The sequence below is a fragment of the Siphateles boraxobius genome, unplaced genomic scaffold (genome assembly GCF_051911475.1).
Source record: "Siphateles boraxobius isolate OS27281-9 unplaced genomic scaffold, OSU_SipBor_1 77, whole genome shotgun sequence".
NCBI classification, from domain to species: Eukaryota; Metazoa; Chordata; class Actinopteri; order Cypriniformes; family Leuciscidae; genus Siphateles; species Siphateles boraxobius.
In genome coordinates this window covers 7645387-7659486 of record NW_027509205.1, presented here as the reverse complement: position 1 = coordinate 7659486, position 14100 = coordinate 7645387, and the positions used below count along the sequence as shown (strand labels likewise).

The following is a 14100-nucleotide window of genomic DNA, read 5'->3' as shown; positions in this document are numbered from 1 at the left end:
TAAAGTAAAAAACTAAATATAAAGATACAAAAACAGCAACATCAAGCCTTGGACTGGAGAGGGTGAGAAAGTCAGCATGACAACCAAACAGCAAAACCAAGCTCCTAGCTCCTTGAGCTATCCTCCAGCTTCTTATGTGCAGCATGGTTAATCACTGTCAATTCTCCACACCTGTTTCACAGCAATTAACCTGAGTACTCAAATAGTGTTACCTAGAGACACCTAATGGACAAAATAAAGTACTACACCCCGTGGTCCATCACATACATGTATACCTCTCTAGTTACCTCAGGATTGGCATCCCAAGATAAAACAGAAAAGCAAATGGAAAATAATTGGCGTTGCTGCTGTTCATTACATCAAGCGCAGATAATCATGTGCATTTGATCTGATATAACTGGAGTATAATGTTATGAGATGCATTATGTGAATGTCTTTCACATGAGATGCCTTTAATCTAGATTTAAACTAGAGAGTGAGTCTGAGCCCCTAATGAATTGACATGTTATAAATAAACCTCCGCCCAGCTAAGCGCTAGTCGTTTCCCAAGCGCCAGGGACCTCACCCTAAGTTAGATCCCGAGCAGCCCTGATGTTTCAGGCACAAAAAGGAGGCCGAGGCCGGACCACCCCCAAAGCGAACATGTGATCACCGCCCAACCGATTCAGCTGGTGCTGCTGATCAGTGGCGACGAGGAGGCCACGCCCACACACACACAATAACATACACACGAGACGAGGAGTAGTGAATTCATGAACCGTGACAGTCCCTAGCTCCGCACACTTTTAAGAAATTACTTTTACTTTTACAGACCCCTCCCTACTGAGACAGATGGGAGAACTCATCCTGAGATACCTAGAAGATTGGCAGCTCTTAGCCCAATCAAAGGAGGAACTATGCAGATCTAAGGAGAAACTATACAGATCTTTGCTCCTCAGCCACTTGGAAAGTCTAGGGTTCAGGATCAATCTAAGCAAAAGCTCACTGTCCCTCAACCAACACATCTAATTTCCAGGGGCAGTCTTTGACTCTGCCCGAATGCGGGCCTGGATTTCACAGGAGCGCAATCTGAAAAATTCAGAGGCTAGTCATTCAGAATTGGGGATGGCCCATCTGTATCAGTTAGGGGGGTAGAACTGGGCTCTGTTTCCCGAAGAAAAGTAGTCGTGATAGATGCCTCAAAGACTGGTTGGGGCGCCCTATGCAACGACAGACCTGGCTTCGGCTTCTAGATGAGCCAATGATGAACTGGTACATCAACTGCCTAAAGATGATGGCAGTGCTTCTGGCCTTCAAGGAGTTCCAGTCATAACTCAGGGCACCATGTCCTGGTCTGATCAGACAGCATGACAGTGATAGCCCATATAAATCACCAAGGGGGTCTCAGGACTCGTCCGTTAAAAAAGCTGGTATGCCGCCTCCTTCTGTGGGTCAGTACAATCTTTGCTTATTGAGAGCGGTACACGTGCCAGGCTCCATGAACACGGGAGCAGATAAGCTGTCCTGGAATAGACCATCTCCAGGGGAATGGAGACTCAGCCTAGGATGTAGACCCTCTATCATGTGAGATCGCTTCAATACTCTCATCTCTACATGAGCTGCTGGTCGGCAGACGCACCCCGTCCTCGCTCAAGGTATATGTGGCATTTATTGCAGCGTACCATGCTCCAATAGCTGGCCAGTCGGTTGGGGAAAAAAATAACGACTTGATAGTCAAGTTTTTCAGATAGCCAGGAGGCTGAACGGGTCTCGCCTCAACAAGGTTCCATCCTGGGAGTTAAAAGCGACGTGCCTTTCCACACCCTTTAGAACACAAGCCATAACGCTTTCTGCTCTCCCCTCCACTGAGGATGAGCAGACACCACACCCACTTTTTCCGGTCCGTGTCCTTAGGGTGTACATTGAGCGCTATGGCCAGTTCCGACAGTCAGAGCAGTATGCTTCGGAGGCCGCTCACAGGGGCTGCCAGTTATGAATCAGAGACTATCTCATTGGACAGTGGATGGAATAGCTCTGGCTTGTAAGTTCTTGGGCTTGCAGTGTCCTATTGGGGTGAAGCCCCACTTCACCAGGGGAATGGCATCCTCTTGGGCTTGGTCTTGGTCATGCCGACATCTGTGCGGCAGCCAGCTGGTCCTCGCCGTCCACCTTTGTTCCTCAAATTAGACGTCACTGCTTTTCAGGTGCGGATATTGTCTCTGGGATTTTTCCGGTGGTGTCATGTCCCACGGGTTTCGGCTCATGACTTGAGCTCGCACTTGATAATGACCAGGGCTGCCCAGTATGGTTTCGAACACCACTACAAATGGCTGTCCCTTCAAATAGTGCACCATACAGTATAAGGGTATAGAATGCCAACTGCTGAATGCCATGATTGACAAAGCAGAAGTCAGTATTCCAGAGAGCTGCGTAATGTTTATTAAATAATTATATATCTCACACAATAATCTGTCCAGGGTTATCATAATTAACTACAACTACTACAAACCTTTTTGTAATATGAATTAAAGCTCACAGAAAAAAAACATTAGATTGAAAATTAGAAGTGTTGCATTGGCAACTAACTTAAATCAAAGCACTAAATCTATTAACTTAATAATTAAAAACAAAAACTAATAAAAACATAACAAAATAACTTAAAATTTAACAAAAATTAAAACTAAAATATAAAAACAAAAGCCAATTCTATAATATAAGGACAACTAAAATAGTATATAAAAAATACTACAGTAACACTGAAAGGTAATCACTTTATTGAATTCAGTTGATATGCTGATAAAATATAACTACATATTCAAGTTGATAACTACATATACAAAGATTAAAAGGCACTTATTTACGAGTGTTTCAAAGGCATTATGTGAATTAACAATAAATGTGCATTTTTTGGCCGGTGTCCTGGATGCAAATTTTGCCCAGCTAGGTGCATGTGTCTATATATAAACAAAAAGTGAATAAAATTAGATGAGATTGACAAAATACATACATACAGGAAAAAAAAGAGAAATACTATACGTTTATACATATAAGTACAGTATATTATCCATATAAATCATGCTTTAAAAATACATAATAGATGTAATGTACAGTATCAACTTTGCAATAAGAACACATGTGCTATGTTGGGAGAAATAGGAAAAAAAATCCCTTGTAAAAACACTTCACAGTACATTTGCCATTTTGGTCAGTAGATAATAAACTGCTGTATCCTCGCTTCCCCTGAGCTACAGATCTCATTTCTATTTAAATGAACATGAGATATCTGCGGCAGCAGAATGAAAACAGATTTGGAAGACAGAAAGCCTTTCGCCTAAAGTGCTGAGCTAAACCGGTAACAGAAAGTGCATTTGTGTTCCATGCTCTGTGGGTTTTGTGCATGTGACCACAGTCCCCTGTAATCCGTGAAGGCGCTTGGTCAAACAAGAAAACTGAGCATAAGGCTCTGATGTAAGTCGAACAACCACAGCAGAGAGACATAAAGTCAGAGCTTTCACTCTTGGTATCATCCAGCCTTGTGCGTTTAAACAGAGTTAAATGTACAGGAGCAGCTCTTACTCCAAACTGTTCGCCAAGGTTTGGGGGCTGGTGTTTTCCTCCCTGTGTGAAGGCGTATATGAATTTGCCCTGTTCTGGGACACTGATTCTGAGCTCCAGTATCTGTCCCAACCTTTGCAGCACAGCAGAGCCACCAGTCGTGAACGAATCGAGGGAGTGAACAGCACAAACATGATGCAGTTTGCAGCTCCTTGAAAGGTGTTTCCAATTCCCTATTAAAAAAATGTAATCAGAATCATTGGGTTGCCAAATGCAATAAGGGCAAGTATAGATAAATGACTTTGATGAAGTACACAAATAAACAGCATGATGCTAAGGAGAATTGGACTTCAGGTAGAAGAAAATTAAGTTCATTTAAGGCTAACTAAGTGGAAGAAGGTGACTTACATGCAAGGTCACCAGTACTGGGTTGTGCCCAGCAGGGGAGTCAGTCAGCAGGAGCAGGAAGCGGATGGTGCTCCACACGCGGAGTATGATGAAGATGATGGGGATGAGGGTGAGCTTCCTGTCTGCCATGGAAGACAGTGAGTGAGAGACAGGGCTGCTGGTCAGGATGGGACGGTACTCAGACAGGGCTGCATGCTTAAAAACATCAGAGAGAGAATAAAAAGAGCACAAAGAGAGATATTTAATATTAAAATAACAGCTCACTTAAAATAAAAATTCTGACTTACACATTTGGTTGCGTACATTAACATTAAGTAATTTATTTTAAAGAAATAAATACTTTTATTCAGCAAGGATACTTTAAACTGTTCAAAAGTGACAAAAGATTCCTATTTAAAATAAATGCTGTTCTATTGAAGATTCTATTCATCATAGAATCCTGAAGAAAATTTCATGTTTTCTACAAACATATTTAGTAGCACAACTGATTTCAACATTGAAAATAATAAGAAATGTTTCTTCAGTAGCAAATCAGCATTTTAGAATGATTTCTAATGGATCATGTGACACTGAAGACTGGAGTAATGATGCTTAAAAATTAAGCTTTACCATCACAGGAATAAATTACATTTTAAAACATATTAAATTAGAAAACAGCTACTGTAAATTGTAATAATATTTGTCACAATATTAATGTTTTACTGTATTTTTCATCAAATAAATACTTATTTTAAAAACATTCAAAATTTTAACAAAACCAACCTTTAAACAGTAATTTAAATTATGACAGAATTTTTATTTTTAGTTGACCAGTCAATTTAAAAGTGTATTGAAAGTGGCTGGCAAACCTAAAAACCGAAGTGATACTAAATCTTTCATATTTCCTTTGCAATGAAACAGCATAAACATACACCCCCATCACTAAAACACGTGGTTTGCAGAATGAAGAACTTTACTGGGTTCCCACTCCTTTTTACAAGTGATTTTCCATAACTTATCCAACTGATTTTTTTTTTAAAAAAGATTGAAAGTCACGCATAGTTTATAGTCCTTGAAGTATTTTATAGCTCAGGATAACTAAAGATACTTTTATGACCTTTTAAGATTTTTATTAATTTCCATGACATTTCCAGGCCTAGAAATCACTATTTTATGATATTATTATATTTCCCAGATACATTAACTCACCTATTGCACCCATTAAGAGTTTATGAAAATGTCATACAAAACTCAGCTAAGCTGTAATGTTAAACTGTCTGTGATGAGCAGTGGTGGACTTACTGCTCTGTTAATGTGAATCTTAATAAGAATGTACAGGACTGGCAGTGTGACATAGGCAATGAACTCCCAGATCTTTCCCGTGAGCAGCATCCACAGCACATGGTCTTCAGCCTGGATGTTCACCCAGCACCAGCCTACGGACACTTCAGAGGCATCATAGCCGATCTTGTGCAGGGACAGGGCTGCCACAGTGATGGCGAAAGGAATGCCCCAGCTGACAAAAACCACAAATCACAAGATCAGACTGGAAACAGGATACACAAGTGAGTTCATGAGAGCCAGCCTTCTCACACAAAATCTTTATTATAGTCTTTATAAAGAACACTGACTGTCTAAAATCCTTTTTATTCATGAAGCTAAAGGAATAGGATTCTAAAGGCAAAATATTATAAACTGATTATAAATAATCTTTATTTCTTCAACATTTATATTTTAGGCTATACAATGTACATATATAACTTTAAACTTAATTTTTAAAAGTACAAATATTACATGTCATATCAGAACAATGTATATTCAAAAGCCTAGTATTACATTAAAACCTCAACTATACGTAAACTAAAATCTGAAACTGAAAAGGTAAATAAAGTATATTGAAATTAATAATTATTGCATGTTTATTAATTTAAATATGAATAAATAAATTCATAAATACGAAGAAGTAAGATTGAAGGCAAATACATTCATTTAATTGATGCTATAAGCAACCCTGGAAAGTTTTAAAGGGATTTCACATTTTCCCATACTATTAAAGTGAATGGTGACTGAGTCATTCTTCAAACATTTGCTTTTGTTTTCCACTAAAAAAAAAAAAAAAAGTCATACAGGTTTGTAACATCATAATGGTGGTGAGTGAATTTATTTTATTTGGGTTAACTTTGCTTTAAAGGGATAGTTCACCCAAAAATAAAACTTCTGTCATAATTTACTCACCCTTATATTGTTCCAAACCTGTATGCGTTTAACACAAAACAAGATATTTTGAAGAATGTTGGTAATCAAACAGTTGACAGTAGCCATTGACTTCCATAGTATTTTTTCCTACTATGGAAGTCAATGGCTACCGGCGACAACTGGCTGTTTACCAACATTCTTCGAAATATCTTTTTTATTTCAACAGAATAAAGAAACTCATAAAGGTTTGGGACAATATAAGGGTGAGTAAATTATGAAAAAAGTTTTATTTTTGGGTGAACTACCAGCTATCCCTTTAAGACCTTCCTGGCAGTGAAGAAATGTTTCGAAGAGTTTACCTGATAAGATGAAAATACAGCACCAAGTTGTCGGCTTGTCTCTGGCTGGACTTCACAATAAAAACGTACAAGTAGATGGCTATAGCCACGGTCCAGAAGAATGAGCTGGTGTTCGCGAATGTGGAAATTGCTCCTTGCGCAATACAGTCGGCAGAATCAGAGTCAAAAATCCGCAAAACTCCGTAAAAGTACGAGAGTGCAGACAGAAGGTCAGACACAGACAAATACACGAGCAGTTTTCTCGGTGTAGTTCTTAAATCGAGCCAACGTAGATATGTGCATATAATTAAAAGTGACCCAAAAAACGAAAGTATACATGATGCCAAGATAACAACCTGTTCGTAAACATACACGGCTGTCCGGTTCGTCTCGGCCATGGTTTTCCGTGTAACGTTAATACTTTAAAATCTACCGGCACCGTTTTGAGTGTTTATGTTTGTTTGAATTTGGCCTCATTTGAAGTTTCGAATCCTCTTGTAAATAAATAAATTTCCAGTCCACTGCCCCCTTGAAGAAGCATTAGGCTACCCCGAAAACAAGACGGGCTTTAAGATCCAGCGATGTAAGAAAGCTACAAGCCAGTCAAACAGCTTCGTCACAACAGATGAGGTAGTAAAACAATGTATTGACATTAACAGCAAATCAAAACATGATGCAATGTGTCGCTATCTACTTATTAAACCCGACTGTCTTTATCAAACAAACCATATAGCCTACGTACCCCAGCCTTTAAAATCTAAGCTGACGAACTTTGTTTTTGCGCTGAACAGTTTCAGAAGGTGAAATCACTAGTGCTGGGAACTGATTCATCAAATGATTCGAATCCTTTGAAACAATTCACTAAAAAGATTCATACAGAATGGTTAACTGATTCGTTTGTTGACAATTTATGTTGTTGGTTTCATCGGCCCTGTCCCAAATGGCACACTTCATATGCACTTTCGGTCTTGTGGACTTTAGCTATAATGGCTGCCGCGTACGAGACCGTAGAGTGTCCGATTGTCATTTTGGGTTTCAGAAGGGTGCTCGCCAGCGGTCGCTCGCTTTGTGGTCGATATGCGCCCTCGATGACACTTTTGCCAAGGCTGCAGACTTCTTCCCGACAGTCAAAGCGGCGTTACGTCACGAAAGTGCGGAATCGTAGGAAGACCGCGAGTGCTTATGCTGCCATTTGGGACAGGGCCACTGTCACTACAGTAGAAGGAGACTAATGACGGTCGATTTTCGAGTCAAAGGAACCATTCGTCTAAAAAAAAAAAAAAAAAATCGACCTAAAAGTATTGTGCTTTATTAAAAGGAACTCTAGAGAGAAGGTTTAACCTTTTCCCTCACAAATGACGACAAGGCAGATCTATCGGGTTTTTTTCTCACAATATTTGATTCATTCACGTCAAAGATTAGAAATCACACCACTAGAAATCACTTATAGCCTATAGGCAAAGATTCCAAAGATTTTTTTTTTTTTAGATCTTTAGTACTTGTCAACCAAATGTCATTCATCCGGTAATAAGCTATTATTAGTGATGGTGATGGCTCTAAACATCTGCATTCCAACATTCCAAATGGAACTGTGAGAGAATTACTCAACACGCTATGAAATGTGCAAGCAATGGGGCATTGCAAATGTTTCTGCAATACCGGTAATTGACAATACATCTGCAATCACTATAATACACCATTAGATGGCGTAATGTGTACTTCAATCAAGCTTCAAGATCTTTTTCTTTTTCTTTTCTTTTCTTTTCTTTTCTTTGTGAAACATTTTTTGCAATTTTATCAAGCTTATTCTTGCATTGCATTAACTTGCATTGCATTATCCTCATTTATCATTAGTTTTTGGAGCTGTCTTGCAGGAATGTTTGGAGTGAGGTGTTTTGTCAAAAAACAGTAGCCTATATTTCAGTTTCCAGTGATATTTTTGTTTCCACTGGTCTATTATTTTGGCCAGGATTAAATTTAGGTAGATATATCCCCTTTCATCTCACTGTCACAAATAGAGCAATGATGTTTAAGCTCTCAGAAAACGGCAGCATTCTTTCCGGAGCATAATTTTATTTTAGCCAGAGAAAAAAAGAGCTGAAAAGAAAATGAAAAGCAATGCTTTGCTTGATCCTCCATTAAAGTGGACCTATTATGCAAAATTCCCTTGTAAGTGGTGTTTGAACATAAATGTGTGCTGGCAGTGTGTGTACACAACCACCCTATAATGTTAAAAATACACCCATTCATCTTTTTTTAATCCCCATAAATTATAAGCAGTGTCTCAAGACAAGCCGTTTGCAGTTTGTAGCTTTTGTGACGTCACATTGCACAGGCCCCTCCCACGACTGCTGTAGGACTCTTCCATTAGCATAAACCCCATTTGTCATTTTAGGTTTCAAGAGGGTGCTCACGAACACCCTTATGAGTGTTCTCATTAGCTGCTGTTCATGTCTTGTTTTGTGTGAGCACATGGCTTGTGATTTTGCTTGTGTTTTTGTCATGTTTGGTGTGAACACATGGCATTTGTGTTTCCTTGTGCCATGTGCTCTCCTGTCATCGTCTAACCCTGCCCATCTTGTTACCTGATTATTGATTCATTTGCCCTACCTGTCCTCCCTCGTTACCTGCTTTGTTTGCTCTCCCTATTTATTCTCTTTGTGTTTTCAGTCCTGTGCTGGTTTGTTGTCGTATGTACATATGTTTCCCTGCTGTCAAGTCAAAGTCAAGGTCAACTTCAAGTCAAGTCTTGTCTTCCCCCTCGGGGTAGTTTTGGTTGTCTGTTTTGTTTTATTTTATTATCATTAAAAAGCCCATCAACTCTTCACTTGAGTCCTTGTAACTTTCATCACACCCATACCTGACAAGTATAAGGTGTGAAGATACAGTCCAAAAGTGAGCAGAAAGATGAGGCTTTCTGCAAAAGGCACTGTTATATTCAAAATGTGTTGAATAATATCACATTATAAAATATATTTTGTTGTATTGTAATTCAATGAAAAACATGTTTGAGGGGATATTTGAGTAAAAACTTTATTTTGTATTCTGATATGTGCATGAATCACATCAGGTTAACAAGGCAAGTTCAGTTTTGATCCTTCATCACAAATAATATATCCAAATAAAACTACTGACAGAATACAATTCAGACTAAAGAGATAAAGTAAAATAAATTTCAAAATACAGTCTGGCTATATTAATCATCATACAACAGAAACAACATCATACATTTGCTAGGAGATTGCCTGTGTCGATGCATAAAAATGTGATTGGCAGTGTCTGTGGCATTAAGATCCAATCGAGCAAGTGACTAAACTGCCATATTGGACAAATACCTGAGGTTATCCATACGTTAATTTGCTATCATTGTACTTTGATATATATGGTGTCCAACAACATACCCTTTAAAGTAACATTTAATATGTTTTGATATTAAATTTGTGAAGTCTACAATGTAATGTCATTTTCAGGGTATGATTTAAAACAAAGTGCTTTAATACTTTGTAAAAGACCTTACTAAATTGATTGTCAGCTTTACGGACAAGTTCAGACTTATGGCCACTCTGATGTGATTACATTTCATTTCATTCGCCTTCTCAAACCGCCCTTCTGATGATCAACAACCGAAACCAAACACTAATGAAATTCCCTGAAATTGAAACTCGACTTAATACACACAAATTGCTTTAAAGTTAATAGTAAACAGAAGCCAGAAATAGAGAAATAACACATGAAAATAATGACAAATTTTTTTTTAAAAATGCATTAATATATTTTTATCATAAAAATACAGTCTATTAAAAATATATTGAAATCAATATGAATACAATCAATACATATATATATATATTTTAAATAGTTATTAAATACATTCTACATAGTCTATATTATACAAATTAATATGTGTACATATTTAATATATTCTTATTTTTAAAATAATATTCTAGATATTTTTCAAACCAGAATGATTAGTATTTTCGTTCATCATTATGATGATAATGTATATGTTAGACAATTAGCAAAGTCATCTGAATATGCCATCAGACTGTAAGCTAAGTATAAACATGTCACAACAATGTCGTTGCAATACTGAAATCTGGTCAGCTGATATTCACAATAACACTTGACTAAATCACTTCTGATCAGATGGAAGAGATACAAAAAAAAATCATGTAAAAAATGACCCAAGATACTGTAAACATGAATCAGTCTTTCACTTGAAACACTCGCTGTACGTATTCAAGCGGCAGTGACAGAAACAAAAGCTCACACTCACAATTAGAAGAAGAATGAATGGGAAGAGAAGCTTGGTAATATGTAGAGACTGATGTTTCTCTTTTCTTGTCTCTCTCCAGGCTGTATGTGCGGGTGGGCAGCGGAGAGCGTGAGCGGGGTCGGATGGATGGGCTTTCCAAGGTGATGAGTTTCTGCGGCAGTATACTTGCTGATTGCTTCGTTCTCACTCCACACAACAACCAGCTAAGACACTGCCAAAGAACCACTCACAGCAGCGCCCATCATCCCTCACTCGCTCCCTCTCCTTCCATCACTTCAGCATCTCTCGCCCTCATCTGTCGGTGACTGTAAAGGCTCCTTGTATAGAAGACTCTCCCGTCTTCTGCAGGTGAGCTCTGAACACTTTAATACTCTGCTCATGGAATGTCCAGAGTTCTTCTATGACAGCCAGGGACAGAGGTAGATTTCCCCTTACCGAATAAGCCTTTGTTCTGCTTTCACTTTCCAAGAGATGACGGTAGGTGAGAGGTCGCCTGAAACACACAGAAAATATCTCATATTTCCAGTTTATTACACCTCACCACTGCTGCATACAAAAACAGAACTGTGACATAACACAAGGGATGACAGCATTAAAAAAAATTCTCGGTCAGTATTTTTGTTTTGTTTTCAAGTAAAAATTATTCAAATAAACAATAAAAATAACTGTATAACAATTGATTTGCTGCTCAATTTCCTATTATTATTTTTGTTACAAAAAAATTCTTATGTAAAATGTTTTTACTGTCATTTCTAATCAATTTAATGCATCCTTGCTGTTTAAAATAATAAAGAAAATGTCAAAAATATTCATTTTTATATTTATTGTATAATAATATTTTTACTGGTAATAAAGACAAAAGTACTGATTAAGAAATAGATTTATTTTTGCAGTGCAAGTTTCAACTAACAGATTAACCCAAAGTACAAAGGGACAATGATGACTGAATTACTGGGGGTAGAAAGTACCAAAAATCACAGTTCTCATATCTATGACGTCATTTCAGCATAGCTGCGGGAGTTCCAGGTTAGCATTTAATAAAAAGCTATGACAGAACCCACAACACTTACCTTCAATAATCACAAGACAGACGAAAACAAGCCCTGAGGATACACTGACGTAACACCCTTCCAACACTCAACGAAAGTAACGCTAGCTTGCTAAGACTCCCTCCAATGTAAACAAGCCTGTAAAGCTTACATCTGAAAGAGAAAGACTCAATCCTCAGAAAAAAAAGAGTTTGAGAGTGCGCCACACCTCAGGGAGGGGAGAGCACACCTTCCTTTATTACTTATATGAACTATGCTCACCCTCTACACCGCAAATAGAGCCGTGACTCACTTATTCTCAAATAAACGCTGAATCTAGGTTCAAAGGGTTCAGCCTATATTTGCCTGTAAGAAACTGTGAGAGCGGATGCATGTGAAAGAGCAAGATCGCTCGTATGAGGGTGTCATGTGTTTATGAGTTAAATGACTGAGGAGGTCCGTCCGGTGACTCCGGTCCCTGATTTGTTGTTCACCCACAGAAGCACTGTGAAGCCCCTATCTGCTGGTATTCCCCACAGTGCAGCTATTTTGGGCAGACAGCCTCTCTCTTAAGGGCTCTGCCAGAGAAGAAGGGCCTCTGCTCACTTAGCAAGAAGGCTTAAAACAGAGTGGGAGAGAGTTAGCATGTGCGTGGGAGAGCGGAAGAGTGAGGAAGAGAAAGTGGAGGCACAATTAAAGAGAAATAAAAAGTGAAAGAGAGAAAGAAAGTGATGAAAAAAATGGCCGTGTGGCCGCCGGCGACAGTCAAATCAGATCAGGGTCTTGAAATGCAGTAGAAGCGCTTGTAGCATTAGATGTGCGCCACACCAGGCTTAGTCACTGTCATAAGACGCTCGAAATCCCATACTCATGCAATAAGGGGCAACGTTTGACCCTGCTGAGGCGGGTGCTTGTCCTCTTGTACCATTGCTTTCTTGTGCTGTTTGGTGACAAGTTATGGCAGGTAATAAAAGTCCACAGAGCTGAGTTGGCAAGCGCATGCATGCACATTAACCCTTGAAATGAGCATTTGCGTATGAAAACAGGTTGAGGTTAAGAGAGGGCTAAGTAGTGCATGTGATATTATCTTTGTTCCCTACTCTTCAGTCCGAGCGAGAGGCACCAGTAAAGCCTTTTTACAGCAACTGCTGATACAATATTCCGTTACGTTCGCAGCGTTATCTGAGTCTGAGCAAACACACCTGTAATTATGAGACTATTTCAGTAACAGCCCTGCGCTGACTGCTACAGTACCTCACATGAATGCTGACATCACCGCAGGACGAGGGAGGGAGGGGGCAGGCACAGGGTGAGGCTTTACTAGAAGAAACTTCAAGCAACTTCCTTTATTTCTACATTTCACCCAAACTGTTAGCAAACTACAAATTAATATATTTATATATATTTGAGGGAATTTCTTTGACTGATTTGCAAGGAAGAACAAAAAGTAAGTTGAAAGTTTCACAGACTTCCTAGAATAAAAAACAAACAAAAAACAACAACATCTTAATGCATATTTTGTTATGCTGATATATCAATATATACAAGTATATAAAATACATTTCAATATTTTCGGTGTGTTTATGTCTATATTTATATAAACACACACATATGCTTATGTTTTTTTTACAGTATATTGTTTTAAGCATTACATTTAGTTAGATTAAAGCTTAAAACAAGAAAATTCCAGATATAACAAGGCTATTGCAAATAGCTTATACAGGTTTGTTTTTCAGGTAAATGTTCCTTTAAGGACTTTTCTTGAAAGATCTTTAAACAATACACAAAGTATAAAGTACCAAAACACAAGACAAAAATACTCATTATAAAGTATGCTGCCCATTAGACTGTACATCATAATTTCTGTTTTGACAACCTGCCAGTCCTGCTTGGCTGCCTTCTTAGTTACTGGATTTGTATATCGCATCAAACATGTTGGTGTTTTGTGCGATATAACATGACAAGGCTCATGCTAAGTGACATCCCCAGCACTGGTACATATTACCAGATTAAAGGCTTTGAATTCTATCAGCCAAAAGTGTCATTAGACCACATCTGAAGGCTGCTTTGAGAAATCTGATCGGCTCTTTGGACAGAAAAAGATAAACACACGCACACATGAATGAGCACACAGCTGTCTGACAGTCATTAGAAAAAGAGGAACGCTACATGTATGCCACCCAAACCAGCACAGATGTATAAATTCATTACACCACATGCAATGCCTTGTAAAAGCATGTAGACCCTCGCATACCCACACACACACACACACACACACACACACTCATACACAAACACACGCCTCGTGATCTGGTTTCTGCTGCAGTTGCTAAATTGCAGT

General features: G+C 38.5%; 1 protein-coding gene across 1 annotated transcript; it reads right to left on the bottom strand.

Annotated features, from left to right (window-relative positions):
* Window positions 1–2736: 2736 nt before the first annotated feature.
* Window positions 2737–7580, bottom strand: gpr157 (G protein-coupled receptor 157). Its single transcript, XM_077217919.1, has 4 exons — window positions 6477–7580; window positions 5224–5437; window positions 3943–4137; window positions 2737–3767 (listed from the first exon to the last, which is right to left on the bottom strand). Exons 1-4 carry the CDS (start codon window positions 6851–6853, stop codon window positions 3552–3554), a joined length of 1002 nt encoding a protein of 333 aa, XP_077074034.1. The 5' UTR covers window positions 6854–7580; the 3' UTR covers window positions 2737–3551.
* Between the last annotated feature and the right edge of the window lie 6520 nt (window positions 7581–14100).